Below are 22,196 nucleotides of genomic sequence, written 5' to 3' on the forward strand. Positions count from 1 at the left end.
ACAGCCAGGCTCCTCAGAGCAGCATGTCAGCCCTGCCTGTGCTTGTGACATCCATAAGCTCTCCAGGGAAGCCTTTTCACCCACTGCCCCTTGGTGTATCAGCCTTGAGATTGTTTTTGCAATGTAGTTGCCACAGGCAAGAACCAGGCAGTGAGAGACACACTTGGAAATACCACAATACTTATGGGGTCTTTAAGTATTCACTTGGAAAGAAATAAAATTCCCTAGAAATTACTCTAAATTCTGAGGAAGAGAGGAGGAAAAAAAAAAAAGAATCGTAATTTTTAAATGATCTTTTGAAATTCTGCAATGTATAACTTAACACAGTCTGTAACACTTCTATATAAATAACCCCAGTAGGAAGGTTGCTATCCAATAAAAAACACTGCAAGTAGAAAATTTTGCTCCTTTTAGTTCATCCCAGCAGCCTGATCACAGGGAAGTCACGTCTTTCCTTCCTGCAGAAATTCCATCTCAGGATCACTTGTGCTAGTTCTGGAGGCTTCACCTTTGGCTGGGCAGGATGCTGGAGCTGCAGCATGAGCTGTCACCCAGTGACTCCAGGGAAGCAAAGGAAGGGTCTCTGCTGCAGAAGATGAAGGCATAGCACAGATCCAGTGTTGGAACCCAGAAACCTGGGAGTTTTGAGCTTTCTGTGCTTTCTGGCACTGACCCCCAGCAGAACACTGCTTTTGACTTGAGGCCTTGGAAAAGGCTTCCAGATTTGAGTGATGAAGTTAGACTCACAAGTGTGTAGTTAGAATAAAAGTGTGTAATTTCACATAGTAAGGAATTTGGAATTTAGGACTTTTAGAATATAGTAATAGTTATGGATGGATTTTGGGTGTTGTCTGTATCTTCTTCCTTCTTCATGCTTTCAAGTGGTAGTTTTTGGTTGGATAGTTATTGCTACACCACAAGTCACAGGAGTTTAGTTATTGGGTCAAAAGTATAAATAATGTAGGTGTTCTTTATTGAACTGTTTAGCTTTAAAAAACCTTATAACTGACTAGATTCACCTCCATTTTGCTTGCTTTTAGCTGTTAACTACAAGTGTTGCAGAACTCTCTGTACTTCAGATAAGATTTAATAAACAACCAAGTCCAAACACAAAATAATTCATCTCCTTCATGTTTTTAATCCTGACTCTAAGTGAAAACAAAAGAAAATAAGAACAAGCCACTGATTAGGTAGTGCAGCTAACCCATTTACAATCCAGAGGGACTGAATCGATTCCAGCTCCTCAGAGAGCAGGCAGATGCAATGTGAGCAGGGAGGAGCTCACCTGCAAAGCCCACCTGCATCCTGTGGTTGAATTCTCAATTCATGTGTTGGTACCTTAGATCCTGAAAGCTCAGTGCTCCAAAGAATCGAGTCCTCAGTGCCTGGATGAGTCTGTCAGCTCAGAGCTTTCATCTTAAGTGCTGTGCCTGGTGGGACAGGCCTGTTTCTGCTGTCATAACCCCTGCTGTGCACCCAGGTGCTCCTTGCTCTGCCAGCAGACTGAGCTGGGATGAAGGCTGTGGCCTAAATATGACTGGAAGGAGGCAGGCCTTGATTCTGTCCGGAAAAAAAATTGTTTAAGAAATGTTTAAAGTCACTGATGAATGCAGTGAGGGAAAAGAGGTGTGGATTTTGAGGAGCAGGAAGGTGGCAGAGCCATCAGTGGGACAATGAAGGCATAAATGGAGTAGGGAAGGGCAGGATCCTCCTTTTCTGGAGCCAGAGCTAGAACCCTTCTCTCTCCCTGTGCAGGGCAATCCTCATGCAGAAAATGGGGCTGGTGTGAGTCTTTGGGATGTCAGATCTTTGCTGCTTTAGCTGCTGGTTCAGCTCCTCAGCAGAGGGGTGAAACTCCAACACCCCAGGCAGCCCCAGGAGATCCATGGAGATGTGGAAAGAGATGCCCCAACTTGCTCCACTTCTGCTGTACTGTGTTCTCTGAGGACTGTCCATTTTAGTTTGCTTTTTTTAATCTTTTTAGTCCCTTCAAGGAAAGGAAAAGATATAAAGACATTTGCATCCCTCATAACTTCACATTCCACAGCTGATCAAAGATCTGCTGCTTCAGTCGTCACTTCTGTTTGTGGTGGCTGCTCTGCAGTTTGTATGTGGCTGAATGTCTTGAAATTGGGGAGTGCTAATGAAGAGCTGCAGAGGGATTGTAGATCAGCAGGGTGGGCCAGCTGCCTCGTCCAAGGGCTGAGTTATGGGCAAGGCTGTGTTTACTTTCTGTTTTCAGGACAAGTGCAGGGTGTTCATGCTCTGCTTGCTTTGCTGGGGCAGGGGGTGTGGAGTTGCACAGCTGCATGAGGTGGAGAGGCTTGCAGGTGTTGCAGGGTGTACCTGGAGGGAAGAAAGGTGAGGGGGAGCATTTGTTGGTTACAACTTCTGATTCTTCCTGATGTGAGGCCCAGGAACTTCATATGGCTCAGAAATGTTGTATGACTATTCCTATGCAACTCTCCAGTGTCTTAGTCTGGAATTTTTCTGAAGTGACTGGGGAGGTGCATTTACCTCTCTTCTTTCTCAGAGGTTATGTCAGGGATGATGACAATACAGGGTTTCCTTTCCTTCCCTTTGTTTCCCTTTTGGAGCAGGGCAGTTGCCTGGTGGTGGGGTATGAATGCAGAGGATGATGGGGTTGTTCCTTTGGGATCACTCAGATATTTTTCCCCTGATCTTTAAAATATTTAGAGGAATTAGAAAGAAAGGAAGGGTTGGACTTTGCTGCAGGTGACAGGATATGGATGTGTTGAGGGAGCTGGTGCCAGGGTGGTGATGCATCTCCTGCTCTCTTCCTGCCTCTGTTTATTGCTGGCTTATTCATGCAGGCTGGAGGTCTGGGAAGGTTCCCACGAAGAGCACTCTGCTGTGTTCAGCATTCATTCTGCATCCTGTGGCCAGAGTCTTGGCTGCCTTTTGTAGCTTTCTGGTACCTTTTAATGTAGGAGTAGGTGTCCCTTAGGACAGACTTAGAAGAAAGATGCAGAAAGGGATTGAAATGTTGTGAAAGGGAAGTGTAAAAAGGCTGTAGAAAATAAAGCATGGAAGAAGTAATCACTCAGAGTCTCACAGAGCTCATGGAATTTTGGGCATTGTCCAGCTTAGGTGTCAGAGGCCCCACGCTGAGATAATGCATTAGATTTTATCTCCGTGTTCTGGAGCTGTGAGAGCAAAAGGTACCAGGGCATGGGGCAGTGACGTTGGAAAGGACAGCAAGCAGAGCCTTTGAGAATTTCCCTGCTGTCTGGGGGGGCAGGGATCCATCCTGGTGAGCAGGGATTCAGACACAAGGATCAGGAGGGAGCTGTGGGGGGTTTTTCCTGTTACTTTTTTAATGTTTTGCCCATTGGGGTTATTGGGAGGGCAGCTGCTGCTGCTGGAGTGGGGGATGTAGGATGTAGCACTGGGCTGCCCACTGTGACCAGCTGCTCTGGGAAAGCTGTGTGGGAAAGGCTTTGGAAACCAGAGAGGGAGAGATCAAATATGAGGTGTCCTTGGTGCTGCAGAGGTGATGGGCCTTGGGCAGGAGCTGCCTAGCAGGCCTTGAGCCAAATTCTCCATGGCTCCTGCTAAACCAGCATGGCTACTGGTTTGCATCAGGGCAAACCAAAGGGGGCAGTTACCTGAAACTGAAAAAGCTTCCTTTTGAGCTCAAAAAAAGTAATCTTTGTGTCTTTACTTTGTTTTTTGAGTAATGTTTCAGTCATCAGTATTGGTGTGGAAGGAGAAGAGGGCCCTTGTGAGCTTCCCCAAGCCAGGTGGCAGTGGGGAGGGGTTGCTGTGTGTGTGGAGGGAGCACAGGCACAGAGGAGCTTCCTGGTGCTGCAGAGACTGGTAGTGGGATTAGAGAAACCCCAGTTGAGGCTTCACAGGTGCTTCAGGCTGAGTAACCTGTGTGCTGAGCTTTCTGTGCCACCAGCAAGGAAAGCTGCAGCTGTGCAGTGCTCTGAGACATTCCATTTCCTGGGTTTAGACTGTGGAGCTACAAGCCCAGCCTGCTTCAGAGTAAGCACCAGGTTGGCCTTTTTCTCTAGGGAGTGTTTGTCCTGTCCCCAGTGCAGCTGGCCCTGCTCTCAGTGTATCCCTGTGCTGATAAGGTACAGGTGGCCTTTTAGGCCCCCGTGCTCTGGAGGGAGTTGTCAGTGGCCTGAGCTCAGGACAGAGCAGGGATGTAAAATCTCATCTCTGAGGGCTTCAGGCCACTTCAGCATCAGCCAGTGCAAGGATGGTGTGGGTGTATCCTGAAACTTGCTGTGGAATCTTTTGTTGGCTTAGAAAGGGAACAAAGACGTGGGGCACGGCGTTACCATGGAGATGCTGAGGCCGGTGATGGAGCTGCCACTTGCTCCTTTGGGTCGTGTCTCACAGCAGCAATTTCATCTATTCACAATAATGTTACAGGCCTGACTAAAAGGTTACTCACCTATGAGATGCCAGGTCAATGCTATCTCGAGTTTGTTTGTTTTTGAAGCCCATTTGAGCAGGGAAGACTAATTGGAACCATTTTGTCATAGTTAAGTGACCTTTGGTTTCTCAGAGCAGCTCCCTTCCAGAAGCAGCCTTTGCCTGTTCCCTGTGGCTTTGCAAGGGAGGCTGTGATGTTCCCTTCTTGGAGCAGTGGGGTCAGGGTGCCCAGTAAAGTCGTGTGGGGCTGGCTTGGTCAGGCCTCAGGTAACCCAGAGTGAACACTGTGCTGGTCCTTGTGCACAGCTCAAGAAAGACAAGGAGCTGCTGGAGAGGGTCCAGCAGAGGCTGCAAAGGTGATGAGAGGTCTGGAGCATCTCTCATATGAGGGGAGACTGCAGGAGCTGGGTCTGGTTAGTCTGGAGCAGAGAGGTCTCAGAGGGGATCTGATCAATGCACATAAATATCTCCAGGGGGTGTCAGAGGATGGTGCCAGGCTCTGTTCAGTGGTTCTAGTGACAGGACAGGGAGCAATGGCCATGAACTAAAACACAAAAAGTTCCACCTCAGCATGAGGAAGGGAAAAAGAGCTCTGAATCACGTGCCCAGGGATGGTGTGGAGTCTCCCTCTCTGGAGACATTCCAAACCCACCTGGACATGTTCCTGTGTCACCTGCTTCAGGTGACCCTGCCTTGGCAGGGGCTTGGACTGGATGGTCTCCAGAGAGCCCTTCCAACCCCAGCTATTCTGTAATTCCATCTACTGACTTTGGTCTGAAGCTACTGCATGGGTGAAATGCCACTGTGACCTTTTTTTAATTCTTGTATTTCCTATTTTGATATCCTTGCCTCATGCTTCAATAACTTGAGCAAAATTCCCATTTTTTCCCATGACTATTTCTTGATCACATTTCAGCCCTGAGCCCAGTAAGGTGGACTGCCTGCCCTGTGCCAGGGGTCATGTTTTTGGGAGAACAGAGCTGGCATGGGGAGAAGCTCTGCATTACACCTCTGAGAGGGAGCAGAGGAGACCAGGACCCGCCAGCACACCTGAGGGACAGTGACAGGCATGTTGGAGGTCTTGGAATTGAGATTGCGAGAGAAACTTCTTAGCTGTGCCTTTTGAATGGTTGTTATGGGTTTTGCAGCACCCTTGTCTCTGGCCAGAGCATCTGTCTGCACCCCTCACTGAGGGAATCACCTGGATTCCTCCTGGTGCAAGGTAAAAACATCATTAACTTCATTCCTACTTCTGTGAGCAGGGCCATGTACATACACCCAGAAACTTCCCATTCATCTTCAGCAACTACAGCAGTTCTTTGATTTAAAGTTGGAACTTAATTGTCATAAGCATCAGGTCCAGAGTGTTCCAGCTGAGGAGGAGCAGTGAAGAAAGAACTGTCTGTCTGAATTTTTTTTTGCTGAGATGACAGATGTTCTTTTAATACGTTTATCTGGATTCCCCTTTGCCACTTTGCCTCTGATGCTGGAGCGGAGGCTTTAAATCTAAGGTGCTTTAATCATCAGTTTAGCTGCTAAATACAGGAATAAATTTGGAGCTTCTGTCTGTGCCTTGTGTCTGTATTCTGCCTTGATTTATAAACTTCTCATCCCACGGGGTCACAAGACAGTCTGCAGAAGATAGAGTTTGGCTCCACGGTTGTGGATGGGCATCAGTCAGCTGGGGCTGATCCCTGCGCGTTCCCTGCTCTGGAGAGATGTGGTGGCAGTGACAGGAAAATGTACAAGTCCTTCCTCAGATCCCTAAGTCAGAGTGAGTGCTCAAGCTGAATGAGAAAGTATTAGATACTTACAATACATCCTATTAAATGCCTAATTCTCAGGAGCTACACGTGCTGAGAATGTGAGTTCTTTTTTCCCCAAGACACTTCTAGTTGCCCAGCACAGATTATCACTGCTGTCAGTCTTTGGTCATGCACGTGCCCTGTGTTGGGCAGTGCTGCGTGGAAGGTGAAGAAAGAAATGTCAGACAGAAGCAAGTGAAGCTAAGAAACCAAAAAGATGAGTGTTCAAGTACATAATGAGGGGGGTGAGAAGTGGTTTGGCCCTCAGGACTGGATGTCAAGTGCTGCTGGACTTGGCCCAGGTAGGCAGGGAAGTGATGGAAATACCACCTGGATGTTTCTGCTACCAGTGGACACACAATCCACAGATAAGCACACTGGTCTTCTTCCCTCTGTCTTGCTGCTCAGTTCCTCATGCACAATAAACTCCTGTGGAGCTGGAATCAAGGTGAAAAGAACCTGAGGAACCTGATTTATCTGGTTCTTTGCAGCTGTGTGAGACACAGGTGTTGCTGTGAAGGCAGGTGGGGGAGCAGGGTCATTCCCAGGGCAGCTCCATCCACGGCTGGAGAGGAGGGAGCTGTGCCAGGCTGCCCAGTCACACTGGCCAGGGCTGCTGTGGCAGGTGGATGGAGCAGCTGGGAGTGGGAGATGTGGCAACAGCAATGTGAAAATGAAAAGAAGGGAGCAGCAGCTTGAGGAGAGGGTGTTAGCAGCAGCCTGCTGCAGCTGACTCCAGAAGGCAGCTCCAGTCAGTGTCCCTTGGTTCTCACCCAACCTCCCTGTGGCTCAGCTCTAATCCAGCACTGATTTCTGGACCAGCCCGACTTCTTTCCTAGCAGAAACAAGCTATTAGCCTCACATGCCATCATGGCAGCTGGTGCAGTGCTTTGGCACCTGAATCCTGTTCAGTGCAAGCACAGACGAGGGTCACTGGTCACATCTTGCGGCTGCTGGTGTGTGTGACCTCGTGTATGTGAGTGCACAGACTCCTGAAATGGTGTGGATTCTGTTCTACAGGCCAGTAATTCATTATGATGGATGTTAGAATCTCTTTTCCTTTCCACATTTTTCTGCAGATAAATTCTTTATTAACAACTACCCTTGAATAAAGCTTCGTATTCCCTTTGCATATGAAGTTGCTTCTCCAGTGTGTAATTACTGAAGGTGATAAATTGAATGAAAATGAAGAATTATCCAATTGTTTTACAAAAAGAAAGCACATTTGTGTGCTGGCAGCCCTTTGTAGTGTAGATCATGAAAACTCCTACATAAGTACAAGTGAAAACACCTTGAGGAAGGGACAAGTAAGGTAAGAAGAAAGAATTATCCTCACTTTTTGCATGCTAGAGCAGGTAGGTAGTTTATGTCAAATATACCTGGTCAATCCTGCCGGAATTTTGGTAAAATATTGACTCTTATTTGAAACCTGTCATGGCCCCCTGAAATGTCTGTAAATTTTATGCAGCTGAACAGACCTCAGTGCTTATAAAACAGAGACTGGAATTGGTCTCTCTGCTCTTGTGATCATCAACATTTTGAGGACTTCATTTTTACATTTAGCCACAGATCCCAGAGCTCAGGAATTCCTGGATCTCTGAATTCCAGAGCTGTCAATGTGTGAGTGAAGGTGACACTTGTGTGTGTTCCCTCTGAGGAGGAGGCTGTGCATCTTCCATACAAGTATCAGTTTCAGGAGGAACAGGGGCAGCTGTTAGCCACGATTTTGTGGTGTCTTAAGAAATCTGTAGCGTCACTGTGCCCACACAGATTAGTAAATTTGACAAGTTGAGACGAGTACTTAGAGCTGGCCTTTGTTTTTAATTTTAAAAATGGTTTGTTTGGCACTATTAGCGAGCACAGATCTTGGCAGATCTCAGGGAGTCGTTTGGTGGTGTTTTCCCAAGATGTGCCCACTCTAGAGCACAGTTAATCCTGGAGCTGGGGAGGATCTGAGCTCTGCAGAGCAGATGCAGGGGACCTGCTGCCTCTTGAGGGGTGACACGTGGTTTGAGAGACTCTGGGGCCTGTGAGCACTCTCTGCACTGTTTTATGACACTGTGCCCTGCAGGTGGGTACAGGCTTTGGGATTACAACCTGTGGAGCACCTTCTTCCACTGGAATGGCCCTTGTTGTCCATCAGCTCCTCCTGGAGCAGGTGCAGATGTACACACTGACCATGGGGCAAGTAGAGCCCTGCCAGCCTTTCACATTACCTGGGCAATATCTGAGGGGCACTGCCCCTCACTATGCCTGGGCATGGATTTTTTACTTCATGTGAAGCCTGGACAGAGCATCAGCTGCAGGTTTAAAAGGCGGAGTTCTTTATTCAGGGCTCCTACAGTGTCTCCTCCTGGCCAGCTGCAGGAGTTACACAGCTGCCAGCTCCAGTATCCAGAGACTGTGAGGAGACAAATGAAAGGAAACCTGACTTGTGTCAACCTGAACAGCCCTGACAGTCACTTCTTGAGCAGAGTGGCCAGAGACTGATTTATTTCCTAGTGGTGCTGGAGGAAGTTGTATCTTAAGCAGAAAAATGAGACAAGGATGACACCCTGTACTGGTACCAGCTCAGTTCTGGTTGCAAACAGAGCAGAGGGAGAGGCCCTGGGCAATGTGAGCATGTTCCAGGATGGATTTCAGATTCAAAAGCTGACTGTATGGCCTCAGTTTGAGAGGGCTCCTCTCAGAGGGGCACAGGAGCACGTTGTGGGCAGCAGAATGTGGCAGCAGTGAAAGGTCCATGTTACACACATACCCTGCCACTTTTGTCCAGAGGTCATTCTCCTCTTCCTCCTTCACTTCATGGCCAGTTGCAAGGTAGCCAAGCCTTCAAATTGTGGATGAGTTCTTCCAGGTCATGTCTCAGTAGCGAAAGAAGTTATGTTCCTTAAATATCTACTGAAGTAAAGGCTTGGGTTTGCTTTCTGCCTCTGTTTTAACTGCTTCTGTCTGTGCTGGACACTAATGATTTCATTTTTTGGGTAGTAGTCACATAAATAATGCATTCCCTGCTGAGCCTTTTTGCCAGTCCCTGAGCTGCTTCCCATCTGAAGGGAAGTGTAAGAGGTAATTAACAGCCACTTGAAAAAGGATTAGCAGGTGGGTGGGAGCTACTGTTGGGTTCATGCATGGAATTGCCATGGAAATGCTGAGATTTCCTGGCACTTCATCCAGTGTGTGGGCTCCAAAGATAGTTGCACTCATGGGCCTCTCTCCTTTTGGATCTTCCTTCCCCACGAAGGGAGAGGCTGTGTTTTCTTACAGGACAGCTCCCAGGCCGAGCTGTGGCCATCTGTGAGACCCGGGCGTGCCGGGAGCAGGGTGCTGTGCTGCAGCTGTCAGCTGAAGTCTTGCTGCATTTCTTTCATGTCAAACCACCTGGCAGAAAATCAGGAGGGGGGAAAAAAGCCAAAACCTTGTTGGTTTGCCCCTTTGTCAGTGTTCTGAAAGAACTTAATATGCCAAACATTCAGAGTTTGGCACATGGAGAAGGTGGTGCTGGTCCTTGTCCTGCAGACTGTGACAAGGCTGAGCTGAACCAGGGCTGTCGTGCATGGCAGCATTTTCAGGCTGTACAATGAGACCCATCATTTGCTTCTAGAGTTGTTGGGTGGCCACACATGCTTCAAATATTGGGCCTCTGTGTGAGAAATCTCTCTCATTTCAGTGCCTGCTCTGGAGGTTTAGAAGGTGGTGATGGGCACACGTTCATCTGAAACTGTTCTGCCAGGGACCTCCTGTATTTGTGTCCCCTACGCAAGAGTAGCAAGGAACCTCCTGAATTTGCCAGTGTCTCTGGGGCATTGCTTTAAGGAAAATGTGCCTTTTGTTTCAGATCACCTGCTAGCAGACTCCTACATCGGGCAGGAGGACTCCCCTGAGATGCAGCAGGTGGCCCAGAACAAGCGCAGGCTCTCGGTCATCTCAGACGGCAAATTCGAGAGGAGCTTCACCGAGGAGCAGGCGGAGAAGATGCCGAGCGAGGGCCCCAAGCCACGAGTGTACACCATCTCTGGTGAGAGGCCCATGCTGTCAGAGCACGAGAATGACAGCATGGAGCTGGTGGTGATGAAGGGGGCTGCCCACGAGGAGTGTCACCACGGCCACCACGCGCACGGTGCCGGCGGCTCGCACGGCGTCCGGCACTGCAAGGCCTGGCCGGGCGGCCGCCAGGGCTCCAAGGAGTGCCCCAACTGCACCAGGCTGGCTGCCCCTTCCCAGCAGTCCATTGAGCTGGAGCAGCACCCACCTGGAGAGGCTGGGTGGCACAGGAAAAGGCTGGAGAGGATGTACAGTGTGGATCGAGTGTCTGGTAAGTGAGTGCTGGGTGACACCCATCTCAGCCCAGCACAGGGGTTCTGATCCTGGGCCCTTCTGGTGCTGTGGGGCAAAGGATTTTCCTGGAGAGGAGTTGTCAAAGGAGGAGTTTCCAATAAGCTGAGCTCAGTTGGAGGCCAGCTCATCCTAGCTCCTGATCATCAGTGACTGCTCTGGGTGGTTTGCATGACTCCATGCAGCTCATTTTCTGTGGAGGAAGAGCAAAAGAGAAAGGACTCTGTCAAAGGCCTGCATCCATGCTCATCCCAGAGGCAATTCAGAGCAGGATCCTCCCTCTGCCTCTTGCTGGGCAGGAGAAATCTTTGTGAACTGCTCTATGGGAGCCTCAGGTTATGGTATTCCCAAAATTTTTGTTTGCAGGGCTGGAAGCCACTCATGTAGTTCCCACAACTACTAGCAAATAACAGTGTTGGACTTTCTTCCCTCCTTTCTTCCCTCCTTTCTTCCCTCCTTTCTTCCCTCCTTTCTTCCCTCTTTTCTTCCCTCCTTTCTTCCCTCCTTTCTTCCCTCCTTTCTTCCCAGCTCAGTGTTCTCAGGGAATAGGGCTTGTAATTATTCTATTCCATTAAAAAAAAAAAAGAGATTGTCTTTAAAAACCAAATCATTAATCAAATATATGTCACAGTCTATGTGCTTTGAATTATAAACTGATGTACAGTGCTTCTTTGCCTGTGTGTGGCTGGCAAAGAGTCTGGCCTAATTTGTCTGATTTTTTTCTGTAAACATACATCAAGGCATTTAGAGCAGAGAGTCTGGCCAGGAAAGGTCACAGTTTTCTCCTTGAAAAGAAGCTGCATGTAAGGACTGTGGAGATCAGACTGTCCAGTTCTTTTCCTGGGTTCATGGCTTTCTGGTAAATGCTACAGTGATGTTTACTGCAGGCAGAATAATGGAAAGTTTGGGTCCTGGACCATATTTTCATGCTTAGACACCTGAAATTATATGGCTACATGAATGTATGGCCTAAACTGAAGAATAGTAGTGAAAAAATAGCTGATGATGAAATGTGTGTAAAAACCTCTACCCCTGAAACCCTGTTCATGATTTTTAAGCATTGTTCCTCTGTTCCCTGGGACTTTTTGAGCTTCACATCATGAGTTCCATACCAGCTCCTGTGAAGAAAATGAGCTTTATCCCAGCCCAAACCAGCACACCTGAACAAATCAGAATTGCACTGTGGGACTGAGGGAAGTTACTTGATACAGAAGCTCCACATCATTAATGGAGGAGTTTAACTCCTCATAATTGGAGCTGTGTTTGCTGGAAAACGTGTGCTGGCACTTCTGCAGGGAGATGCTGATGCTGGGCCTTGGAATTTAGTATCTGTTTTCAACCAGACAGCCATTTCCATTGGGGCCAGTCATCAATGTGGAGTGGAGATTGATCTTTCTGAAAATGTGTCAGAGTAGTTGTTAAGTGGGAACAGAGTGGCCAGTGCAGGACCTGTGGGTGCCCCCATGAGCATTCCATGTTTCAGCTGCTCCCCTGGGTGCTCATCTCAAGCCTCTGGGTCCTGACACATGTGGCTGCACAGGCAGGGCTGTGTCCCCAAGCCCAAACTCCATCCCAGCACTGGCATGGAAGGAGAGTTCCCTCAGCTTGGTCTCCTTTGCACTCTTCTATCCAACTGCTACCACTCAGAGATAACCCCAGAACTGAACAGCACAAGTGCACAGGTTACAGGAATGCCCTGACATGTCCTTCCTTCCCTGGCTAGCAGGGAAGAGGGAACAGAGAGGAGTGCAGGCAGGAGATGCTGATTTCCCCTGGGGTTCACCTGACTGTGCTGCTTCTCTGTGCATTTACATGACAACTTGCTGCTGCAAACCAACACTTATGGCAGCCAGGCCCCACTGGCATCGCTGAATCTGGATTTTGGTGCTGCGTTTCTGATGCCTGACACCATTCCAGGGAAGCACAAGCTGTCATCTCCTGGGCTGCTCCCAGCATCTGTACAGACACATCCACTCATGGACAGAGGTGCTGGGAGTTGGGTGCAGTGGGGAGTGGCTGGAGATGCTGGATGTGGTAGTGGTGTGCACCTCCAGTTTTACCAGGCCCCTGGCTCCTCCACTGTTTCCTCACAGTTGGTGGTGACAAGAAAGGAGAAGCTGCTCTGCCTGGGCAGGAAGGATGTGCTGCCTTCTCCTGGCAGCAACAACCTTACCCATAATCTGAATTTTAATTCAGTGAGTGAGCTCTGGAGCTGAGCTGTACTGCCTAGTCCCCACCTGTGAGCTCCTCTGCTGATGTTCTACTCTGAAGGGTCCCAAATCTTTTATTCTGCATTAAGTGCTGTGTGGAGGGCAGGGATATTTTTCCTAAGTCAACTCCAGTCTATGAGAAAAGGAGAGAAATCTCCCAGCAATGGTGCAGGCAAAGCCTCCTAAGGATATTGGCTGTTGTTCCTAAGTTCTGCTTTGGACCAAAGCCTGTGGCTTAAAAGCTGTAAAACACATCCAGAGATTGTCAGTCCTTTGAGATGAGTAGTCCATGAGAAGCATATACAGAATTGTTGGCTGAAAAGGAATTTGTACAACTTCTCCTTCACCACTTCTGTGGGTTGGAGGCTTCAAACAAGTAACTCATTTACAGTCTGAGTTATTCTGCTTTGCTTCTGTCTCTGTTTTGGAGGAGAGCAGACTTTGGGACTGCATCAGAAGTCTTCAGCATACTGGAATGCAGTTTCATTTAACATATATATTTCCTTGGAGTTCCTTTAAGCAAGACTTGATGTAAACTGTGAGCTGAGAAGGAGTGTCTGGTACAGCTTTCTATAGATTTCTTGGAAGCTGCACTTCAAAAGAAGGCTCCCCAGGTGCAGTTAGCATTTTTTGCATCTGTAATTGCAGTCACTTTCTGTACTTTCTGGGAATAATCTGTAGGCTATGATGATCTATACAAAGCATTTGGTGAAATAACTTGTCTGTAGTAATTATGCCTGCAGTGGGCATGTGGAGTTTGACTGGGCTTGGGCCAGCGAAAGTGAATTAAAAAATACCTTGACAATGCCAGGATATGAAACATTACAGATCTGGAGACCTGAATGACTGAGGCAAGACACAGTCAGCAACACAGAGCAAGGCATTAGGCAAGGGAGCCACAAATTGGGTGTGAAGCAAGATGAAAATTCAGGGAGTCCCCAACCCCAGTGCACTGAGATCTCACCAGTGTTGTGGCAGTGGATTTCAATACTCTCTGATTCCCTGCCTGCCTGACTCCAGCCTGAGAGTTGTCAGCAGGAGCTGCTGCTTGGGCAGGTTCCTCCTCCTGGTCACCACACACTTAACTGGTGACTTTTTTGCTTTTTATCTTAGTGGCCATTCAGTGAAGATGATGCAGTGTCCTAATGCCCTGGAATTAGGAAAAAAACCACAATTGGTTTGGGCAGGGCAGTTTACAAAGAGAGATGCCTAAATCAGCTCAGTTACCTGCAGGTTGTGGAGCTGATGGGTGGTTTGACTTCCAAACCAGGGGAGCTCCTGAAGGCCAAGCCACCAGGAGCAGGTGTGAGAGGGGCTTATTGAAACTTCAGTGGCAGAAAAAGAGAGGATATTTCAGGCTTACTGTTCTGAGTGGAAGGTAAATGCTTTTCATCTTCTGCTGGACTGTATCAGGAGGAAATGGAGGAATGGGACAGTTTAAATCAATGGTATAAAGGAAAAAGCAGAGACAGGAAAATGCTTTAATGAAAAATGTTTCTTATCCCTGTTCTTTTTTCTAGTTCAAATGTCAGTTTTGTAATTCCTGGATTATTCTAATCTCCAATGCTTAAGATAGAGCTTTTATTCTTCGCTTAGCAGCCTGACAGACAGGCTTAGCACGAATTTACAGAACACTTGGTGGCAGTGTGCAATTTATGTGAGGAGGATGGGACTTGAACTCCTGTTCAGTCAGGGCAGGATACAGAAGGAAAGTCCTGAGAGGAAGAGCTTGGGAAGGAAATGTGGCTATCTGAAGGATGTCTGTGTGACTGGGGGAGCCTTAGGGTCTTGCCCCAAGCTGCCACAACAAGCCCAGATACAATATTCCTTAAGGAACAGATTCCTCCTGGCTGCTTCAGGCAGGCTTCAGCCACAAGGTCCCTCAATGCAAGCAATGCCTAAGTCGAGGCAGTCAGCTCTTTTGTGATACCATCTTCACTTACAGGACCTCCTCAGCCAGCAATAAAGAGATCAGGAGCCACTCAGATGATTCCACAGGGTTTATTTCTGCCAGGAAGGGGGTTCATGCAGCAGCCTGAATACATGGGATACTACAGGGGTTTTTATAGAGTTGGGGTGACTTGAAAATTGGACCAATAAGCTACAAAACTGAAAACTTATCCAACTACATAGAAGTTTCAGGTGTAAAAGAACCAATTACAGAAAGGATTTAATTCTAGCCAATTATCTCTTAGAAAGATAAGCAGGGGTCTAAGGTATTTTTAGCATTAGTGATTCTAAGTTAGCAGTTTTCTTATCTAAGGGATGATTTTCCAAGGAGGCCTTGTTAGGGTATTAGTTTCTTCCACATCTGTGCCTGCTGGGTGCTCAGGCTTTGCTCTCTCCCTCTCCCTCTCTCTTGCAGATGATGTCCCCATACGAACCTGGTTCCCAAAAGAGAACCTCTTCAGTTTTCACACTGCTACTACAACTATGCAAGCGTAAGTGAAACCACTGCTGTGGCCTTTGTTCTGTATCTCAGACTCCAGATGTGCTCAAAGCTGAGAGCCTGGAGCAGGAGTTGTGTGTTTGGCATCACTCTTGAGGGATGAGAAAGAAAGAAATTTGTCTCTTGTTAATTTTCTTTCCCACTTACTAGTTCTTTCCTACTGCTCTCTTTTGTTTGGTTTTACCTTCTTTAAATCCTGGGGCTACCCTGCTCTTCTTTGCTTCCCTGATTTTTTTTTTTGTCTGTGACACTGTGGCCTGACTGCCTCTGCAGAGCAAAGGTCTTGTGGATCACCAGCTGAGACCCTTCACCAGCTGCTTCTGCTGCACACACTTCCCAAGGGAAGGCTATTCCAGGCTTCCCTGCATCCCTCACTCCAGAGGGATGCCTTCCTCTGGGATAGGATGTAACCCTGCAGCTCTGTGCTGGTCTGCACGTGGGAAGAAGTGGCAGTAAAATCCCTGCAAAATATGAAGGGCTGTGAGTTAGGAGGAGCCCTTCCCTCTGCACTCCATGCAGGTTTTGGTGCCCCTGGGTGCTGTTTTTGGAGGAGGCAGCTCTCAAAGCCTGAGGAGAGTAAGGGAAGCCTTGTCTCCAGGTTGGACCTGGCTTGCCAGGTAGTGCTGCCTTCCTGGTTTTCAGTATTTCCCACTTGACTGGAAAACCAAGGCAAGCAATGAGGGAAACCAGATGCTGTTCTGCTTTCCAAGGCCCTTCCCCAGCCTTGTCACATTTTCCCTGTGTGTTTCTTCCAATGTTTGGGACACCCTCAGCTCTCTGGCTCTCTCTGTTTTCTTCTTGTCTAATCTGGTGTCCTTTTTGTACTCTTGTTTCTGTGACATTTCTTCTTTCCCTTGCACTTTTCCCTCCCCAAATCCTGAAAAGAGGCTGATTATTTCTCTTGGGATAACCCAGCCTGGAACAGACCTGGAAGGATTCATGCAGGGAGGGCTGGATCTGGAGTTGAGGAGTGGGGTAGCTGCATCCCCCAGGAAAAAAAAAAAAAAAAAATTTGAAAAATATTGGCTGGTAACAGTCAATGGTATTTCACAGTTGTGATCTGACCCACAAACCATGTGCAAAATCAGCACATTTGGACACAGCCTTTGCTGTCTGAATTTGTATTTTCTGGGCAGATTTGTTGCAGGATGATGGCCCATGGCTGGGCTTACAGGGCCTGAAGGCCTGTGTGGGGTTGGTTTGGGGAATGGTGTCCTGAGGGGACCCTTGAGGAGCACAACTCCCCTGGTTGATGTGACTCCTTGGTTAACATTTCTGGAGCTTCTGTGCTGCCTCTAAAAGTGACACAGAAACACCTCCAGAAGTTCAGGGCACCTCCCCAAAGTGCTGGGGTGGTTCTCCAGGTGCCTTGCCCTCTGCTCCAGTGTTTTCATCCTGCTGTGCCCACTCCCTCCATGGAGCAGGCAGCATGGGCCAGCTTGGCAGTGTTGGTTGTGGTGGGAGCAGCTCTCCCTGCTCCAGGAGCTCGTGGTGCTGCAGCCTCACAGGCCACACTCAGCTCTTGTACACCTGCACATTCTTTGGGTCTACGTGGAGCACATGTCAGCCCTGCCCCAGGGAGGATGGAGCTCAGTCAAGGAGGAGTCTCACCACTGAGAAGTGTTTAATTTAAAAAGCAATTTCCTTCTACCTGACAAGAAATATTCCTTCTGGAGTGAGAATTCCCTCTGAACACTTGCTGGAGCTGAGCATTAATAAATTCTTCTTCTCTCTCTTTTCCCCTGCATCTCCTGGAATCTCTAGCATCTCGTAAGTATAATCTTAATTTTTTTATTTCCTTGTCTGTTGGTGTCCTGGATTAACTCTCCTCTCCTGTCCATCACATTCACTCGTGCTTTCCCTGTGCTAGGGGCTGTCTGTCAGCTGCCAGGAGGTTAGGTGGCTATAGGTTAGGCCTATATGGATCCCACCAAACCATCCTCTTCCTCTGAGTGCAGCACTGAGTTGCTGGCACACTTTGTCCCTCTGGGATGCTGGTGTGCAGAGAGGGTGTGGCTGCAGCTCCCAGGTCTGTTCTGCAGAGCAGGGATGGTGGTTGCTCCTTTGGGCCACGTTCTGATGTTGGAGGAGCAGCCCTAGGGAATGAGGAGCTGTGGTTTGAGTGCCCTGACCCACTGCTGCCCGGCCCCCTGGGCAGCTCAACCTCTGTTGTCTGCCAAGAGCTTCCCTCTGTGTGTCCCTTGTCCTGTCCACTTCCAAGCTGTGGACTTGGTTAATGGCTTGAAATGGTTTCCCAGGGCGTTCAGGGGCTACGCAGAGAGGAAGAGACGGAAACGAGAGAATGATTCCGCAGCTCTTATCCAGAGGTAGGGCCCCTTCCCCGAGCTCTGACTGCTGTTGCATGGGCCCTTGGGGTCAGTACTGAACCCTGCTGGCATTGACCATGGCTGTCCCTGTCTCTCTGCTGTCCTGGGGACGCTGGCAGTGGCTCTGCTGGAGCTGAGGATGTGAATGATGCTCAGGAGAACTATCTCCATCTTCTTAAAGAACGCTGTCAAGTTGCTTTTAGCATTCCACATGATCTGTGCCTCAGGCAGAAAAATACATCCTTTAAAAAGTTAAAGATGCAATTTTACCATTCCAACTTGGAATTCTAGATCATCACAGAATGGCTTTGATTGGAGGACATTTAAAATATGATCTAGTTCCAACTCCCCTGCCACAAGGAAGCATTTGAGGTTAGATGAATACTGTACGTGCCATTGCTGCATCTACAAATGCACCTCAAAAATCTGAGACCTAGGCAAAATTGACATCTCTAGTGACCAAAAGTCTATTTTTGAGTCTTTTTTTTTCAATAATAGAAGGGAAATAAAAGTGGATGGGGATGGATTCTTTGTCCAGGTGTTACAGAAGGGGCTGGTCTCCTTCTGCAGGCTTCCTGTGGCACATCACTTACTCACAGCAGGAATCAGAACTGGTTTGGTTTTTTAAATGTGCCAAGACTTGTGGCAGCCTACTAAAAAGGATAACACAGCATCTGTGTCTTTGGTTTAAAACTACCATGATCATTTCAGCACTGTTCAAAACCAAGTGGGAGAAAAACATCAGGTTTTCTTAACTGAGAAATTGCCAGGCAATATCTTTCTTTAGCAACTTCAGAGTGTTGAGGTTTTTTTATTGATAACAAAGAGAAATAAAAATCCACTCTAAACGAATAGTGTATCTTTAAAAGGAGAGATTTCTCAGAATTTGTTAGGCAGAGGCAAGTCTTAGTTAGAAAATGGCTTGTGAGTGCAGGAGCAGTTGTGTCCTTTGGTGGGGCTGTGTAGTCAGGACAGAGGATGGAGTCACCCAAGCCATGGCCAGCGTGTTCCTTCTCCTGTGCACCTGGGCTGGGCAGGGCAGGCAGCCTGGCTGTGCCTGTCCTGTTCCAGAGAGGAGATGGGACAGCACTGAGGGGACAGCTCCTGCAGGGAGTGAGGAAAACCCCACTGTGGGTTTGGGTGTTTCTTGTGCAGCCCTTTGTGGGTGGTTCAGGGTTCAGCTGTTCTCACACAGAACAGTGCTGAGTCCTGGTGTCCAGGGAGGCTGCATTGTGTGGTGACCACAGGGATGCTGCTTGTGGAGTGAGGGCTGCCCAGAGCTTTGCCCACTGCAGGAGCAGCCAGAGAGGGGAGTGTGAGAGGTGCTGCCAGGAATTTGGGTAGTGAAAAGAATTCTGGGCAGGGTGTGGTGACCCACTGCAGGCAGAGCTGCAGGGTGTGGAGTGGGACTGCAGTGTCTTGCAGCCCCTCTGGCTGGGATGGATACCCTGGAGGTGCTGTGGGCCGTGCAGACCATGAGGCACACTGGAGGAGAGCTGTTCAGAAAAGGGAGGGGTAATGAGATTTCATTGCTGAAACTTGAGGGATTCTGGTTTTTGTCATGATAGGTGAAATGATCTTGCAAGGGATCAAATGCCACAGGGTTCCTGGGTGCAGTTGCAGGAGCCAGGCAGGAAGGCTGGGCAGGTTTGGGGAGCCCCACTGCTCACAGAGCTGGTTGCAGCTTTCCCAGGGCCAGTCCTGTCATACTGATCAGCAGGCACAGAGGAGTCTGAGGAGCCAGGCAGCTGCAAGAAGCCCTCAGAAACATCTCGATGTTCACAGCATGGCCATAGTAGGAGGCAGACCCAGACTTGCACTATTTTTCCAAAGTAATGGTTTTTCTAGAAGAAAATAGATGGAGGAAAAGGCCTTTGTCCCATTCTGTGAGTATTTAGTGCAGTGGTTAACCTTGAACAGCTGGATTCTCCTTGGAGCTGCCCTGAGCAGTGTTTAGGAGACAGTATTTAGATCTGTCATGGGAGAACCCAAGCTGTCCAGGCAGCTGGGAGCAACCTTCTTCCATGGCAAATCTGCTTTACCCCTCTTCCCCCAGGGTAGAAGAAACTCCTGAAGAAACTCCTCTGGGGAGAGGACAGATGAGCATTGAACAGAAAAGTTGGTTTTATTCCAAAATGCCAAAAGCCCGAAGGATGTGACAGTGGCCTTGGGCAATTAACATTGGTGCTCAGTGTCTGGTGTGATCTCAGGCTCACAACAGACCATAAAGATTTCCATATCACATAGCTCTATGACTTTTTTTGTGTAAAGAGCAGCCCTAGTTCCCTTAAAAAGTTGTATTTATTTGGATTTTGATCTAATGCACTCTAAGATCCCAGAAGGCTTTGTACAAAGAGCCAGGCCAGAGATGTGTCTGAAGGGGCACTTGTCTGATCCACAGCAGTGAATCTTCATGTACCCAGGCAGAGACAAATCTTTGGGAAACATTAATAGCCCAAGCATAGACAGAAGTTTGGCATGGAATAATGCTGCCCCCAGCTGCTGGTTCTGCTTCTTGCTGAATTTGGAGCCTGATGACAACAAGGGATCCCAGGCCAAAGAGAAGTGCAGGGGTGACATGGGTGAAGTGCTCTCCCATGAGGACTGAGTTTGTGTGGATCTCTGGACAGGAGCAGATGTATCCCAGTTTCTCTGAACAGCTTCTTGTCAGTGCTGGAACTCTGTTTTGGTCAAATCAGTTTGCTAAAGCATCTGCATGGTTGTGCCATGTTCTTACTCATCCCACTTACCTGTGTCTGAGCCACACAACTTGTGACTTACACATTCACCAGCTGTGGTGTCTGTTGCCTGGTGTTTGCCCTGTGTGTTGGGGGGCACAAGGAATCCAGGGAGGCTCCCCTACTCCAGAGGCTCTCTCTCATCCTGGGATTGCACTGGGGGTGAAGCCACAGTCACTAAATAGGATTCATGGAGAGGTGACACTGCTCTTGATGCTGATTTTCCCTGTCTCTTCTGGTGTCCTGTTTGTTCTGTCCTGTTCCTGCCTCTTGAGTGATGAGAAACTAAGAGACGCTGGTCCCTTGCACTGGGAGGGGCTGGACCTTTGCCATGGCCTCTCAGGAGGGGCCAGGACATTCTGTTTCACACAGACCTGACTCTGGGGTGTAGCTGCTCTCCAGGGCTTTCCCCTGGAGCTGTGTGCTCTGCAGCCCCTCTGGACCTGCCTGTGAGGCCAGGACAGGGCAGTACACAGGGAGAGCAGGTCCGTGGGGACAGGCAGCACCAATGAACTCTGCTGTGCAAGGAGGGAGAACCTGCTTTGGTCCTCCCCAGCTCTGCCTGGAGAGGCTGCATGGTTACCAACAGCACAGGAGGAGTTTTAGGAGCTGCTATGTTTGGGAATGAGCACAGCCACAAGCGTGGTGTGTGCAGAGCCTGAGCACCCCACGTTCCTGCTGGAGAGAGGGGAGCAGTTACTGCTCTTTACCAGGAAAGAGGGAATGCTGCCAGCACAGGCAGTGGCTGTCCTCAGCAAATACAGCACAGGTAAAGCTTAACCAGAGAAAAAGGAAAGCAACCAGGAGGGAAGGGGGCTGCACTGTGAGACCCCACTTGCCCTGTACCACCAGCCCAGGGAGCTCAGAACAGCCCCACTCAACAAACATCACCATCCCCAGCACTAAATCACTGCAGGCTGGGGACCTGTCTCTAGCTTTGGAATGCCAGGAAGGAAATATGCCATCATCCCTATTTTATTTTCTTCCTCCCTGTTTTCACAGTCCTGCTGGGCCCAGCTGTTGCTCTGTGTTGCCTTTCTCAAAGGTTGTGTTTGGCTTTTCTTTCAGGAATTTTCGGAAGCACCTCCGCATGGTGGGGAGCCGAAGGGTTAAAGCACAAAGTAAGTGAGCACCTGGAAGTGTGGCTGTGAGGAGTTGGCTTTGTGGGCTTTGTGGGAATTCTGTCACATTCAAATGTAGGTTGAAAGGACCTGGCTTTGGGTTGGAGAGAGGATTTGACCTGTTGGTGCCATTTTACCCTACAAACAAGAAGGCCAGGTGGTTGCAAGTGTCCAGGACATGTGGATGCCTGCAGCAACCTGGGGGCTGTTCCCAAGGACCCTCTGCTGTGGCTGTGGGCCATCCCTGGTGCAAGGCATGGAAGGAGAGCTGCAGCATCTTTGTGCCCTGTGTGGATCACTGGTGTGGAGGCTGTTGAGGAGAAGCTGAGCTGGGAGTCCAGCAGAGCTGCCTGGCCTCTCTTTGCAGCTGTGACCAGCTGTGGCTCCATGTGCCACACAGACTGCTGGCTGTCCCCTCCTCCCCCATCCCACTGCCATCTCCATGGCAGCACCTGGGGGAGAGTTACCTGCTGGGAACTGAGATGATGGTGGAAGGAAGAAAGAAAAGCATCAGAGAAGAGATTGGAGCAGGTGCAAATCAGGGGAAGAAATCATTCTCACTGGGGAAGAAATCATCTCTTAGGCCTACAAAGTGGCAGTTCCCTTTCCCTGGGGAAGGCAATAGTCCTCCAAAACTTGATTGGGCAACTCCCTTAGTGCTGTGAAAGTGATGTAACCTGTTCCTGGGAGCTGAGGATTGCTCCAGAAGAGAAAGCATCTTGTTCTTCCCACCCCCTGGCCAGGCATCATGTACAGAGTGCCTGCAGTAAAGCTCTGCTGAGTTCAGTTTGCATTCTTTCC

General features: G+C 48.8%; 1 protein-coding gene across 4 annotated transcripts in view; it reads left to right on the forward strand.

Moving 5' to 3' along the window:
- Positions 1-22,196, forward strand: part of NSMF (NMDA receptor synaptonuclear signaling and neuronal migration factor) — a 47,992-nt gene that overhangs the window by 10,204 nt on the left and 15,592 nt on the right. For 2 of the 4 annotated variants that reach the window (XM_033077213.2, XM_033077215.2), the window contains exons 3-7: positions 10,054-10,530; positions 15,126-15,201; positions 16,974-16,979; positions 17,468-17,536; positions 21,343-21,395. In XM_033077213.2, coding sequence (XP_032933104.1) covers positions 10,054-10,530; positions 15,126-15,201; positions 16,974-16,979; positions 17,468-17,536; positions 21,343-21,395 — 681 coding nt within the window. The remainder of the gene's footprint in view (positions 1-10,053; positions 10,531-15,125; positions 15,202-16,973; positions 16,980-17,467; positions 17,537-21,342; positions 21,396-22,196) is intronic. The other 2 variants (XM_033077214.2, XM_033077216.2) reach the window with 1 other exon arrangement.

The sequence above is a fragment of the Catharus ustulatus genome, chromosome 21, assembly GCF_009819885.2.
Source record: "Catharus ustulatus isolate bCatUst1 chromosome 21, bCatUst1.pri.v2, whole genome shotgun sequence".
Classification (NCBI taxonomy): domain Eukaryota; kingdom Metazoa; phylum Chordata; class Aves; order Passeriformes; family Turdidae; genus Catharus; species Catharus ustulatus.